General features: G+C 37.6%; 1 protein-coding gene across 2 annotated transcripts in view; it reads left to right on the top strand.

The window, feature by feature from the left end:
- The first annotated feature begins 1587 nt into the window (after positions 1 to 1587).
- XDH (xanthine dehydrogenase) overlaps positions 1588 to 15931 on the top strand; it is a 76634-nt gene continuing 62290 nt past the window's right edge. Inside the window, exons 1-6 of one of the 2 annotated variants that reach the window (XM_074209664.1) lie at positions 1588 to 1664; positions 1756 to 1907; positions 8975 to 9032; positions 10994 to 11090; positions 12443 to 12551; positions 14942 to 15068. In XM_074209664.1, the coding sequence (XP_074065765.1) occupies positions 1866 to 1907; positions 8975 to 9032; positions 10994 to 11090; positions 12443 to 12551; positions 14942 to 15068 (433 nt within the window). In that variant the 5' untranslated portion in view covers positions 1588 to 1664; positions 1756 to 1865. Of the gene's footprint in view, positions 1908 to 8974; positions 9033 to 10993; positions 11091 to 12442; positions 12552 to 14941; positions 15069 to 15931 lie in introns of both variants that reach the window. The other variant, XM_074209663.1, reaches the window with a different exon arrangement.

Genomic DNA, 15931 nt, shown 5'->3' with positions numbered 1-15931 from the left:
TCACCTGTCTATTAAATGAAGTCAGACCTAGCTAAGTTCAGAAAGTCTTATTGTCTGAAGATTGGCCATCAATGAATTATTGAAGAGATCTCAGAGAGATCTTAAAGGACCCCCTTGATGGCTAATCTTTCTCTACTCTCCTTATATGATTCCTTTATATATATATATATGTATGTTAATATCTATATCTGTAATATATGAATATGTGCATATAATAATTATTATATTAGGTATAATATTAATGAGTGTAACTACAATATCAATAGTATAAGTTCATGCATAGTGTCTGTTGTTCAGAGATATATTATAATTATTTCTTCTTTCCTAATCTCAACACTTACAGCTTTTGATTTCTGGCTTATTCAGAATGATTTCACATTAGTCTCCTTCATATACTTTCTGTTCCAGTCAAACTGGTCTATTTGACATTCCCCAAGTTTGGATAGAGTGCCAGTCTGCACTGAAAGCACCCTACACAGATAAAATCATGGGTTCAGACTTAATAACATAGTAATAATAATGATGATGATAAATTATTTACTGTGATTTTATCTATGAAAAGAGAGAGAGCTCAGTAAGGAAATTTGCCTTAACAGTGCAGATTGACACCTACTCCGAGAATAGTTCTTTGTGTCCTAGTGAGTGTTCCTTCTGTATATGTATGTATCTGTATGTTATGAAGCTCTCACCCAAGCAGACCATGGTAGAGGAGACCTCTGCTACATATGGAAGGATATGTGATGCCTTACTGAGTGAATTTCTCCTTGTATGTGCTATGGGTAACATAGCACAATGGATACTATTCTAGCCTTAGAGTTAGGAAGAACTGTTCAAATCTTGCCTCTGACACATTTGCTGGTAAGATGCTCCAGTTCTCCAAGCCACATGATAAGATTCAAGTAGTTGCCAATCTATATTGGCAAAAGGAACTTCCACATGAAGGAATTCTCAACAGGACATATTTGTGGGTCCAGATGAGGGGAAAAAATTCCTAGTTGTTGAGATTTGTTTTTGTGTTTTTGGAATTTTTTGCTGTTACATTTAAACTATGTGGCACCTTGAAAAAATGATCAAAACAATATTTCTCATGAATAGGTCAAAATACCTTTCATTCATCTCATTTGTTTCTCATATTTCTATGAGATTTTTATTGAAATTATTTTTATTATTCCTTATTTTATAAATGAGACTGAAATCCAAGAGAGTTTAAGTAATTATTCAAGGTCATGCAACTAGTAATGGCAGGACTTAGCTTTTTAATTCAGTTCTTCAGATTCTGGGGGCTTCTTGGTTTCCAATTCCCCTCATGATACCTTTTAAATTTAGAGGAACAACTAGTTTAAAAACGTTTAGATTGTCTAGTTTTACCTCTTTAATTAACACTCTCAGGAACTGTTTAATAAGCACCTATTTTATGTTTGAGAATAAAAGAATAAAGAAGAGCTCTGGTTGAAGTTGGAGTGAAGTTTGTGTTTCTGGAGGCTAGAAGAAGCTGGCAGTTACATGCCTTCCTCTGTCGGGTGAAGTCTCCCTGGCCCCACCTTCAATTCCACCCTCCAATAGCAAGAGGTGAGGAAACATAAAGCAGAGTAGGTGTGGGCAAAGGATAAGAAATCCAGCCCTGTCCGGGGGTTAGGACACACAAGTGGATTGGTCATTGGAGGGTAGGATTGGTGGAAATTATGTAAATAGTTGAGACTTTTGCCAAGGACTTTGTGTGCCTGTTTGTCAGTGGCTGATTTAGTTTCATTTTAGGATTAAATTGCATCTGGAGACAACTCTTTCTGCTGGAACAGAGCAGAGACAGCTGGGAGAGGTGACTCTAGGGTGAGGTGTGAGTAGCAGGAGGACCTCAACCCGTGATCATGGCACCTGACAAGTTGGTTTTTTTTGTCAATGGCAAAAAGGTAAGCAAGGCCTTTTCTATTGGTTGTTTTTCATCAGGAAAGTGTTTTGTCGTGTGTATGTGTGTGTGTGTGTGTGTGTGTGTGTGTGTGTGTGTGTGTGTTCGATTGTACTTTTTCTTTCTCTTTGCAATCTCACAGAACTGATGCTAAGTTTTTATAAGAAGTTTAACTTTTTCTGGACTAGATTACAGGGAAAACATTCAGGAGACAAGAGAGTCTTGTGGAGGGGAAATAAAAATGTAGAAGGGAAACTGGTCTGGGAGGAATAATAATATAATAACTAAATCTGCTGTACAGATCAGCATAGTGGAAAAGGATGTTGACTTGGAACTCAGAAGACCATGGTTTGAATTCTGATTCTACCACTCATTGCTGGTGAGATTTTGGGCAATTTTCATCACCCCCCTGAAACCTTTGCATCTTCATCTGTAAGATGAGGGAATTTAAATAGTGATTTCTAAGGGTCCATCTACTTCTAAATCCTACAAGTTCCTAAGAGGTCCTGGATTTCTGTGGTGGGTGACTGAAGAGATTCTTATGTGTGAATACATGTGAATGTGTATATGTATATAGATAATGTATGTTTTTATATATGTGCATTGGATGTATTATGGATGCATTAAATAAAGATAAAGCAGAGAAATATCTTGTTTGATTTGAGAATACTGTCCTTGCTTTCAAAAAATCAAAGGGACTAGGTAGCCTTACATTCTATGGACCATATAGGGTCCTAGCCTATCACTAAACAAAGCTTCTTAGATTATTGGAAGCCTGCTTGGCTAGGAACTTTTCTTTTGGTAGTGGAGAATCACCATCAATTACAAACTTCTTGCTATCTCTGCACTTATATAGTCAGTCAAAGAATGCAATGCAGTCACCTCCTCTCCTTGGTCTCTTCTTACTATGGAGAGAGAGAAGAAAGTACAAGTGATTTTTCTCTCTAGTTTGGATAGGTTCAAAATTAGAACTAGACAATGACCCAGGAAAACTCAGCAAGTTTGGGGACAGACTGAGTGGTCGTACAGTTGAAAGATCATGGACCATTTGCTTGAAATTGAATCTGCTCTCTTTGAAGGGGTAAGGGGTGGAAAGAAAAAAAAATCATAGAATTTAGAGCTAGAAGGTACATTAGAAATAATCTAGTCCAAGGGGCAGCTAGGTGGCACAATGAATAGAGCACTGGCCCTGGAGTCAGTAGTACCTCAGTTCAAATCTGACCTCAGACATTTAATAATAATTACCTAGCTGTGTGGCCTTGGGCAAAGCCACTTAACCCCGTTTGCCTTGCAAAAACCTAACAGGAAAAAAGAAAAAAGAAAAAGAAAAAGAAATCATCTAGTCCGGCACCTTAACAGAAGTTACTTGTCTAAGGTCACCCAGTTAATCAGTGCCAGAGGTGGGAAATGAAGCCAATTCCTCTGACTCTAAAATCTGGGTTCTTTCTGTAACTTAACAATGCCTTTCATAGAGTAGATATTCCCTATTTTCTTTCATGCCCAGATAAGAACATCCGCTAGAAAATGTCTGTTTTGTTGAAATAGTTCCCTATTTACATCTACTTATGTTCCGCATCTAAAACTTTTGGGAACAACAAGTATATTTTAGTTTTTATTTGAAAATATTCAAATATTGGAAGGAATTGGATATAATTATCTGTGTGACCCTGGGCAAGTCACTTAACCTCTGTTGACCTCAGTTGCCTCACTGGTAAAGTGGGAATAATAATAGCACCTACTATTGTGAAGATTGTGGTATTTTTTAATAGCAGTCAAATGCTTATTTTAGTATCTACTATGTGCAAGAAATACAAAGAAAAGAATATGATAGTATTTTACTTAAGGACCTTATGACCCTATTATAAAAGTTACCACATACATATGAAGACTATAAAGAATAATTACAAGTTAAATGTCAAGTTTTAGGAAGGAGGAGAAACTTTTGACATAGAAAGTAATACATGTGTTAGAGTAAAAAGGAAAAGAAGGAATGGGGAAAAGGAGAGGGGGCGCTCCAAGCACATCTGCCTACTTGGCTGCCTTTGCCACGAAAAGAAATGGACTGTCTTGCTAACATACACAAACACATCCATGTATGTGTGGAAATGTTTACATTTACAGAAACATCTATGTTTATATTCATCTACATGTGTACCTGTACAGATGCTAGTATAATAAAATAATATATTGTATAATAAACATGTTATAACATATTAGCTATAGATAATTATCAAGTAAATATATGTGTACACATATGCATATGTATTTGTACATATAAATGAAAATATATAGTGTAATAATATATAATTGATACATTCTAATACATTCTATACAAATTTATAGCAAGAAATGTATTGTTTTGCATAATATATACCTACATACATACACATATTTTTGTTTTATTATCATTTTACAATTCTAAAATATCCTCAACAGTCTTGGCTCTAATCACACATACAAAGGTGAAGAAAGAATCTTGCCTGAGGTGGCAGATATGCTCTGTTACTCCATGGCAAATAAGGATATTTCTTCTGAGGGCACATAGATTTCTGGATTCCCCATTTGTCCCCAAATAAATCAAGATTGCAAGTGAGTTTAGACATCACATAGATGGAAGGAACTTCTCAGATCATCTAGTTAAATTTATCCTGGATCAGAAACCACCTCAGTACCATTCTAGATGAGTGATCCTCCCAGTTTTGTTTGAAAAGACTTTCAGTATTCGAGAATTTGCTGTGTCCATTCTGATTTGGGACAGTGTTTAATATTTTATTTATTTTTTTCTTTTCATTGATCCCCAAATCTGTCTCTCTGGTATTTACATCCATTACATCCTCCAGTTCTGCTCTCCAGTCTAAATCAGTGAAATCTAATCCATCTTCATAGTGATTCATCAGATAATAGAAAAAAATGGAAAAAAATCACTGAAATTTCTTGCTTCAATATCCTTATGTTATAGATGGGGAAACCAAGACCCAGGGGGATTAAGTAATCTAAGAAAGATTACATAAATTGCAAATCCAAGATATGAACCCAAGCCCTTTGACTCCCAGTCATACAAATAATATAACATACACAAACACATACATGTATGTATGGAAATGTGTACATTTGGGTACACTGTAGCTAGGTGTGCAAAGGATATGGTTTGCTGAGTCTGGCGATAGAAAGCTGTGTGACATGGAGCAAATCAATTTGACCTCCACCTGCTTCAGTTTTCTCATCTATCAAATGGGGGCAATAATAGTATTGTGAAGGTCAAATGAGATATTTGTAAAGCAATTAACATAGTCTTTGGAATAACTCAATAAAAGATTTCCCATACTATATTTTCCAGGATAGATTTTCATGTCTTCCCTTAAGCTCTCTCTTTTCTGGGCTCTAAATATCTAAACATTTAAGTAATCCTTGCATGGCACAGTCTCTTTTCCCCATAAACACCCTGGTTATTCTACTCTGAGCATCTTTTAGGTTGCCATTGTTAAAATAAAGCACAAAGAGATGAACACAACATTCCAGGAATGATCTGACCAGGGCAATTAATTTAACATTTCTTTTTAATCTAAATTTTTTAAAAATTCTGAATGTAACATGCATCACATGAACCAAACATTTCTATATGTGAAATAAAATTATATGATATTGATTTTTCCTTTTAAGAATGTAGTAAATTCAATTTCAAATCTGTCCTCTTTACTTTTAGCTTTCCTTCTGTTCTCTCTAGGACATTTGAAAAAAGGAAAGAAGTTAGATTTTAAAAATCTGTACTTAAAGAGCACCAAAGAAGGAAACATTTCTATATGGCATGTAGAACAGAAAGGGAGGATATATGAAGTTGTAAATCTATTGCATACAGTTTACCTTTAGAAAAGTACATAATAATTTTAACAAGCTACTTTCGCACTTATCCTGCTTATCTGTTAACAAGAATGTCTTAAGAGTCTGCACCTTTATTCTTCAACAAAAGCCTTTGGGGCATAGAGGATAATTTAGGACCCTGTCCTAAGTTTTTAAGTTTGATTTTTTTGATGAAGGGTCCCTTTGGCTGTCTGATGGAGCCTATAGACATTTTTCAAAAAGGAGGTTTTAAGAATATTAAATAAAATGCATTGATAAAAAAAGAAAACCAATTATATTGAAATAAGAATTATCAACATAAAATAATTCCTGGATCCTAGGTTAAGAAACCTTGTCAAGCTCTGAATCATATCAAGTATGTCTCTGAAGCTTACAAAATGTCTGGTCCTACAAAACTGGAAATATTTCAAGTATAGATTTGGGGATAGACAGTCACTCATCATGTTAAGTTCTGAGAAGTAACATGGGGTTTGCTGCAAGGGGGTGAGATATTTTTGGCCCCAACAATTTTCAATGATTGCCAGATCAGAATGAGGTCATGATCTGTCTCCTTAAAAGAGGATACCCACAATGACAAAAAAAGTATGTAATAATTTTAACAAACTAGTCTTGTCAACAAGCATGTCTTAAGAGTCTATATTTATTTTATTCTTGCAATTTCAGGACAAATATACTTCAAAGCAATCAGTATTTCTCCTTAATGGAGTTGTAGATTCCCCAGAAGGACTCATGGAGCTAGAAATGTTTTCTATCAATCATAGTGTAATGGGTTCAGATTGACTGAGGCTCCAACGACTTGTCCAGTGTCTGAGACAGGATTTGAATTCAGCTTCAGCCTTCATTAATCCACCAGCTGAGTCTTTATTCTGTTGCAACACTGTGCTAGTTATTGTGGAATCTAGAGAAGTATAAAAGATATAAAGTTTCCAGTCTAGTTGAGGACTATACAGAGAGACAGATCTCCACAGCAAAAGTAGTCTATGATAAATGTTACAGAATGATACAGTGTATTTTTTTCAGAGGAGGGAGAGAATATTTCTAGCTGGAGAAATAAATCAAGAAAGGTATAAAAGAAGAGGGACAACTTGAGTTGAGCAGTGAACAATAAGTGGACATTTAGTTGGTGGGAGAACCACATGAATAAAGGCATGGAGGTAGGAAAGTGTGAATTGTGCTTGGCCAATGGTGAACCATTTGAGTAGAGTTCCATGTAGGCAAGTAATGGGAAATGAAGTAAGACAGGATGGATTGTAGAGGGCCTTGAATGTTAGACTAAGAAATTTGGATGTTTTTACAGAGAAAATGGGGAACAATTAAAAGCTTTTGAGCAGGGAATGATGATCATGTTTTAGGAAGATTAATCTGAGGAGACTGGATAAGAGTAGGTAGAGAATGGATCACTATTCAGGAGATTATTGATATAGGCCAGGAGTTAGCTTATAAGGACTATGCATGGGGCTTCCTAATGCTCTAGCCCAGGACAAACCAAGTTGTTCTCTCAGAATGAGGTTATTAAGCTTCCCTACCACATGCCTTCCATGAAACTCTAGACTTGAAATTTTTTACCTAAAAAACTAGCAAATTTTGCTGTCTAACAACTAATAATCAATAAAACTATATGTCTTCTATAGACCAGAAGTCTGGCTGTCCCCTACAGAGATGGAGGTTATTAAATTCATATTATAAAGGAGTTGTAGGTAACTTCTAAGATCCTTTTCATCTCTAATTCCATGATTTTATAATTATGCTGGGCTGGCATCCTTCCCAATTTGCTATCTGACATCACTGTAACTTATAGGTGTGGCCTAATAGGGACTTTGACTTTAAGCAAAACAGAAAGTATAGGGCATATTATAATGTTAATATGCTATAGAACGTTCAGTACCCTGGTCCAATTTGGCGTTAAGATTTTAAGACTGAGAATATTTCATTATACTTATTTACTAAGCTAATTCTTCCATAACCTTTAGAGTTATCCTCCTAGCTTTAACTTGACTTCTTATACCCCAATGATCCTAACAAACTCTTGTGAGTGATATCCCAGCTCTTACCTTTACTCTCACATGTCCCATAAACAGTCAAAGATCAAGCCTTGTACATGTCACATGCATATCTCTCCCATCATTCTCCCTCCCCCTCCTCACAAATCTACTACCATAGTTCAATCCTCATCATTACTCACCAGGCTATTGCAGTTGAACTGGTCTCCCTGCATCCCATCTCTCACCTTTGCAATCTACCCTTCTTGCTCACAATTGCCCCAAGGGTGTGATGGTAATTGTTTAACACGAGGCTCTCTGATACAATTTTCAATTTAATCTGAATAATTATAATTTTATTCATCCCTTTCTTAAATCTATGAAATCAAGAGAGCAATAAATCAAGCCCTGAAATGCAGCTGACATTCTCACACTGAAACTTAACAATCAGTATGAGCTAGTCTGGTTGGCTCCTGGATACTGCTTACCCCTATAATTTCCCTAAAGGTGTCACAGATCTAGCCAGGTCATTCTCTTCACTAAAAATTTTCAGATGCTCTCCATATTCTAGAGGCTTAAAGTACAGTTTCAGTCTGACATTATTTTTTTAGATTTTTCAAGGCAATGGGGTTAATTGGCTTGCCCAAGGCCACACGGCTAGGTAATTATTAAGTGTCTGAGGTCGGATTTGAACCTGACTCCAAGGCCAGTGCTCTATCCACTGCGCCACCTAGCCACCCCCTTCAGTCTGACATTTTAAGATCCTACATATTATAATTCCATTTAAAACTTTAATTCACACTATTCTACTAGCTGCTTCCCAAATCAGGACCTTATATTATACCTCAGAACAAGAAGAACTCCATGCCTGTAATGCTCACCTCATCCTGTCCCTCAAAGTCCTAGTCTTTTTTTAAGGTTTGGTTCTGTTTCCACCTCCTCCTTGAAGCCTTCCCAGACTCCTTCTCTCCTCCTTCTCCCACATGTTGTTAGCATACCCACTCACTTTAATTCCCCTCTTAGTTATACATGCATGTTATATTCTGCCAATAGAATATATCATTCTTGGAAGCAAGAGATACTTTATTTTTGCCATTCTATCCCTAATGGCCTGTACAGTTGCTTACACGTGGTAGGAAATTAATAAATAATGAATTGCTGATGAATTCCAACAAAATATTTCAAGCTGCCTGAGTGCTCAATGTGATGTATTTTTTCTTTTCTCCTTTTATAGGTGGTGGAGAAGAATGCAGATCCAGAAACAACACTCTTGGTCTATCTGAGAAGAAAATGTATCCTTGAAACTTGAGAAAGAAAAGGTTTAGCCTTCAGAGGATGAAGTCAGAATTCTGAGGGGAAAGAGCTGGGCCAGGGATGATACCTAAATTCTAGTCCCAGTTGTGTTGTTGATAAGCTATCTGTTTTATTTTTTCCCTGTGGAAAAATAGTCAAATGTGGTACTGGTTGGAGAATGCTGGGGTAGGAGAGGAGTTTGAACTGGAAATCCACAAAAATCCCAATTGTCCATGATTCTATAGATATAAAACTTTAATTTTGGGGCTTTCAAGTCAATAGATCAGAAAGGGTGTCCCATTTAGCTTTTGTTCACTTTTGTCACAAATAAAACATCTCCAGGCAAGAGAAGGGCTGTTTTTGGTGAACCATGATCTAGCAATATTCACTTAACCCAACCTATGTTAGTTCAGAGAGATAGAACTTCTCTGATGACTGACTTGGGTTGGGGGCTGTCATTTGTCTAATGGACAGAAGCCAGGAGAGCAAGGCATTATGTTACAGGCTTGGGTTACCCCAGGAAACAGCCCAGGTGGGGATGTGGATTAATCTGTGTCCTTTGCTTTTTAAAAAATGGAAGCAGAGAAGGAAAGAGTAGTAGCTGTTCTGATTCCAGTTGCCATCAGCCATCCTGGGTCTTATTCTGTCTATTTTATAGACTTCCTTTGATTGCCACTCCATACCATCTCCTTCCTTCTTTGCTCCCCACCCCCCAATTCATATAGCAGACTCAGATGGAATTAAGAGTTGTTATGAGAAGGGGTGGCTAAGTGTCATAGTGGATAAAGCACCGACCCTGGAGTCAGGAGTACCTGGGTTCAAATTCAGTCTCAGACACTTAATAATTACCTAGCTGTGTGGCCTTGGGCAAGTCACTTAACCCTGTTTGCCTTGCAAAAACCTGAAAAAAAAGAGTTGTTATGAGGGTGGCTAGGTGGCACAGTGGAGAGTACCAGCCCTGGAGTCAGGAGAACCTGAGTTTAAATCTGGCCTTGGACACTTAATAATTACCTAGCTGTGTGGCCTTGGACAAGCCACTTAACCCCATTGTCTTGCAAATTTTTTAAAAACCTAAAAAAAAGAGTTGTTATGAAGATCAAATGAAATAATATTTACAAAGTACTCAGTATAAACTCAGGAAGACTCCAGGCCCAGCACTCCAACCATTGTGCCACCTAGCTGCCCCAGCACATAATAAGCAATAAGCACTGCATAGAAATTAGCTATGAATATTGTTATGTAAATACAAAACATATCTTTTTTTTAGCCGGAACTATGATTATATCAGTGTAGGTATTTCCACATGAGGAACTTCATTTATCCATTCAGACCACAGCACTTCTTGGAGGAAGGACATTGGCAACTGGGTAGGAAGATGATTGGCCTATGCCTTTTGTAGGCTACAACTCAAGTCTACAGCTAAAGATCATCCAGCCTTCTTATTGGTCTATGCCAGGTAGACACACTACCCTGGGTTTTGACTTGAGATGGGCACAGGTCAAAGACTCAATGACTACTAAAGTCCCTTCTAGCTCTAAAACTGTGATCCTATGATGTTTATTATTTGGACCTTTCAAGTTTCATGTGAAGAAGAGTTGTAGGACTGCCCACTTCTAGTAATGGGTTTGGAAAGATTGCATCTGTGTCCCACAGAACTGGCTGGGGACATTTTCTCTTTCAGTTTCCTCCTTTATAAAAATGGGGACAGCCCTTTCCCTGCTATGTTCTAGAAATAGTGAGTCATCTCTAATTAACAGTGGGAATATTAACAAGGAGCATTGGTTCTCTCCCTTGCCTATAATGAGGAAAAATAGGGCATGTATAAATGTAGTGTCCCAGCACTGTTACCTGGGTGGGAGACTCCTCAGGTGCCTCTTCTGTTCAAGCATATCCAGTAGATGAGCGGCAAAAAAAGATAATCTTGTAGTGGGTCCCTTTTCCTTAATTCTTGTTCTCCCAGTGGGGTTAAGTGGGACCAAGCTTGGCTGTGGAGAAGGTGGCTGTGGGGCCTGCACAGTGATGCTATCCAAGTTTGATCGGCTCCAGAACAAAGTTGTGTATCCTTTACCTGTTGATGTGACTGCCAGGACTCAAGTATGATCACATGTGTTTGTATTTCCAAGAAAGAAAAGAACAACAAGGATGATAATGAAGGGTCTCAAGACACTGATATTACACATACATGAGGACTGATTGAAGGAACTCAGGATGTTTGACCTGGAAATGAGAACATAGAGTATAAGTGTGTGTGTGTGTGTGTGTGTGTGTGTGTGTGTGTGTGTGTGTGTATGTGTGTGTGTGTGTGTGTATCTGTATTTTAGGAATAGGGGCAGAAATGAAAGCTATCTTCAAAAATTGGAAGTACAGTCATAAGAAAGAAGAGTTATTCTGACGACTCAGAATAGAGCTAGGAGCAATGGGTAGAAGATGCAAATTAACACATTTGTTGGTCAATCATTTCCAGCTCTGTGACCCCATCTGGGATTTTCTTGGTAGATACACTGGAGTGGTTCACCGTTCCTTTCTCCAGTTCATTTTACAAATGAGAAAAATGAGGCAAATAAGGTTAGGTGACACAGCTAGAAAGTGCCTGGGGCACTTAAACTTTCAGATAGTTAGAGCTGTCCCAAAATGAAAGGAGTTATCTCTGGAGACATAGGTTCCCCCCCCCACACACACACACACATAAGATGATTGTTGAGGGCACTTTCAAACTGAGATTTTGTGACTATGATCGGCTATTTCTGGGCTACCTCTGATCTTAAGAAGGAAGGAAGGAAGGAAGGAAGTAAGGAAGGAAGGAAGGAAGGAAGGGAAGAAGGAGGGAAGGAAGAAGGTAAAAGCTGATGGGGCAAGAGACATAAAAATGGAGAGAAAGGTGGAGAGAGGAGAAATATAGGAGAGATTAAGAGAGAGGGGGAGAGAGACAAAGAAAGAAATAGCAAGAAATGAGGATGGAGAGGAGAAAGAAGAGAAGAAAGAAGAGAGAGAGGAAAGAAAAAATATGAGAGAGACAGAGAGAGAGAGAGAGAGAATATGCAATGTGATCCTCATAAAGAGAATCTATGCAAAGGGTGGCTAGGTAGCACAATGGATAGAGCATTGGCCCTGGAATCAGGAGTACCTGAGTTCAAATCCGGCCTTAGACACTTAATAATTACCTAGCTGTGTGGCCTTGGGCAAGCCACTTAACCCCATTGCCTTACAAAAAAAAAAACTAAAAAAAAAGAGGATCTATGCTCTGTGTTCAAGTCTTACATTAAACTCTTTATTAATCTGTGTGATCTTTGGTAAATCATATAATGACCTTGGTCTCAGTTTCCACATGTGTACAATGAGAGAGTTGCATTATGTGGTCTTTGAGGTCCTTTCCAGGGTTAAATCTATTATCCTTTACTTGGGTTTCCAGCCACTTTTCTGCCAATGCCTGTCTGGCCCCCATTTGCTCCCTCCATCACATTGCTGTGACTACTGTGGAAGGAATAGGAAGCACCAAGACCAGGCTGCATCCTGTACAGGTGAGTTAGGCTGATTCTGAGACTGGTAAACCAGAGAAGAAGAAGAAGCAGGCTCTTTGGCACCAGCAAGTCTACAGAGACTCTCCCCTAGACACCACCAAGGGAAATATTTTTACTGACACCAGGCCCAACTGTTTTACAAATATTGGGTTTGTACGTAATTCTGATTTCTGATGTTTATACCACTGGACTGAGTTTATAAAATAGAGAAAGTAGACCATGTAATTTTTTATGGGTTCTAAGAAACTGAAGGAAGTGATATTTGAGTCCAGTATTTCCTGTGGAACAGATTATTGCAAAATATTGACTGCCCTATATTTTGATTCGAGGAAGAAGCTAGAAGTTAAGAAAAGAGAGGAAATCAGTTAATCAAACAATATCAAATGCCTATTGTATAGGTACTGTGGTCAGTACTGGAAATGACATCTTTTTTCTACTCATGATAGTTATGAATGGTGAGGCTTCCTGTTAAAATAGCATTATTTTCTGAATCAAAAATGAGGACACATGATCTGACAAAGGATATTATTTTTGCAAATTCTTGGTCATTCATTCAGCAAACATTCAGCTAGGCAATGGGGTGAGGCACAGAGAAATTACAGGTCTTGTCCTCATGGGTTATTAGATAAACATAAATAAATGTGCTACACTGTATGGTACAGTGGAAAGCTTGATGAATTTGTAGACACAGGATGACTGCCACTTATTAATCTGCCTTTGAATAAGCCCCTTAATTTCTCTTGGTCTCAGTTTCCATATATGTAAAAATGAGAGATTTGGATGACTTAAATGAATTTAAAGATCTTTTTCGATTTCAAGTCTATGATTCTGTCAGTCAAAATCATTCAATGAGTGCTTACTGCATGTCAGACACTGTGCTAAGTACTAGAAATATAAAGGCCAAAATAGTTCCTGCCCTCAAGAAATATATATTTTAATTAAATTTATTTATTTTTCCAAGTGCATGTAAAGATAGTTTTCAGCAATCACTTTTTGCAAATTTTTGAGTTCCACATTTTTCTCCCTTCCTCCCCCTTGACAGAAAACAATCTAATATAGATTATACATTTATAACTATATAACTATTTTGAGTATGTTTCCATATTAATCATGTTGTAAAAGAAGAATCAGAACAAAAAGAAAAAAAACCTGAGAGGAGTAAAGACAGCATAATATTTATTTATTTAACTTGTGGAAATGATGTAAGGATTAATGAATACTTCTACTTGCTTTGAAACAAAGGATGAAAGGCAGAATGAAATGTTTTAACCTGATAATCTGCCTAACAATCATTCTCACACATGGAAACAGGTTATTCCTAAAAGTCTGACAATCTCAACTACTTAAATGAGCCCAAATAAGGTGTTTGGTTAAATCCTTTCTTTACCCACCCTTACCAAGAATGTTGCCTCTATTGGTCATAGAGAACTAATATTTATTTCCTAAATAATAATTTCCAAAAAAGTTGCACTTCTTTGTATCTGGCCCTTTATGACTCCCCTCCAATTTTCTCCAACCAGGAGCTAAAAGGGACCAGTAAAACCATCAGTTTCTTAGCTATTCCTATTAAAGATCATAGAATCACAGTCTTAGAACTAGGAGGGAAATAAATTAAATCCAGCCCTTGTATTTTATAAATAAGAAACTGAAGTGGAGATGTTGAGCATTTTACATAAGGTCACACAGGTTCTAAGGGACAGAATGGGGATTCAAACCTATATTCAAATCTTAGGTTCTCTGACAACAAATCTAGTGGTTTTTCCAACTTGGATTGGACCTGTATATTAGAGAGCTCCTTTAATGTAGAAAAAGTTCCTAACTTGACTCAAAAGACAGGGTAGTCTTGTCACATCACAACTATTATTGACAAAAATTCCCAACTGGTCTAGGATATGTGGTCCCTTTAAGTAGAGAGACCATCGTAAAGTTCACTGATACATTTTCCTCATGCCTTAATTAATAATGACCTTCCCATTGGACTGAATCAAAATTGGAAGGGACCTAAATGACTAGCTTAATCATGTTTGAAAAAAAAACTTTCATTATAATATTCTGACAAATGATTATACAGCCTTCACTTGAAGACCTCCAGAGATGGAATCCAACTATCCTGAGACAGTCCATGCAACTTTTAGTCTTTAATTCTGCTTTGAATCTCTCATGCATTTAAGATGTAGCATTTTATATCATAGTTAACTGTATTTGTATCTTATTCCCATAGTGGGCTTCATGTAATCTCGAGGGCAGGGCCTCCATTTTATCTAAACTTTATATTCTGCCAGGTCTCTGCACATAATAAACTCTAATATTGAATGAGTAACTTTGCTAGAGCAGTGGTCAAAGCCTTGGGATGGGGCAGCTGGTTCAACAATTTGTACCTTCTATTTTAGGAAAGAATAGCCAAAAGTCATGGCTCCCAGTGTGGCTTCTGCACCCCTGGAATTGTCATGAGTATGTATACCTTGCTTCGGAACAACCCTGAACCTACAATAGAAGAGATTGAGAATGCTTTCCAAGGTTGGTGTCCCATCCCCACCCTGACCCCTACAGCAGTCCAGGGAGGTAACCTAGAGAATTTCTTGGAACTGGGGATACTGCAGGGGGGAAAAAAAGGACAGTAGTTAGAGTTAAGACTTGAGCTGGTCCCTTAAAATGAGGAGTACTGGGAGAAATAAAACAGTTAATTCCACTATTTGAAAGAGGGAGAAGATTTAGGCAGGTGCAGAGCTGTCTTCAAGAATTTGAAAGTCTTTTATGATAAGGGGAATTAGCCTTCTTCTTAGTCCTGGAAGGCAAAACTAGGAACAGTGGGCAGAAGCTGCAAAAGGAGGAAATTTAGGTTTGATGTAGTAGAGTAGGGAAAACTTAGAAGAAATTAGTGTTATCCAAAACTGGAATATACAACTTCAGGAAATGAGAGGTTCCTCCAGACTTGGAGATCCTCAAAGACTGACGTGTTCCTTATTGGTCTTTAGAATAAATACCATGTGATCTCATGATACTAGGAGCAATCATCAGAGTTGTCAAAGAATGCATTCTTGTCAACTATGGACTGAACCAGTTGACCTTTGAGGTTTCTTGTAAGATTCTGTGATTCCTGTAACAGGGAATTTCTTAAATCCATAGAATAAGGATTAAGACCTGGTAGAAAATGGAAACCTTTTCCTATTGGGGAGACTTTTTATGCTACTGAGCCCAAGCTAAAAATTCTACCTCAAACACTGATTAATGTCTGTTAAGAATCAAAAATCTCTGGGGCAGCTAGGTGGCACAGTAGATAAAGCACCGGCCCTGGAGTCAGGAGTACCTGGGTTCACATCTGGCCTCAGACACTTTAATAATTACCTAGCTGTGTGGCCTTGGGCAAGCCACTTAACCCC

The sequence above is a fragment of the Macrotis lagotis genome, chromosome 1, assembly GCF_037893015.1.
Source record: "Macrotis lagotis isolate mMagLag1 chromosome 1, bilby.v1.9.chrom.fasta, whole genome shotgun sequence".
Taxonomy (NCBI): Eukaryota; Metazoa; Chordata; class Mammalia; order Peramelemorphia; family Peramelidae; genus Macrotis; species Macrotis lagotis.
This window is presented reverse-complemented; position numbering and strand designations above follow the sequence as displayed.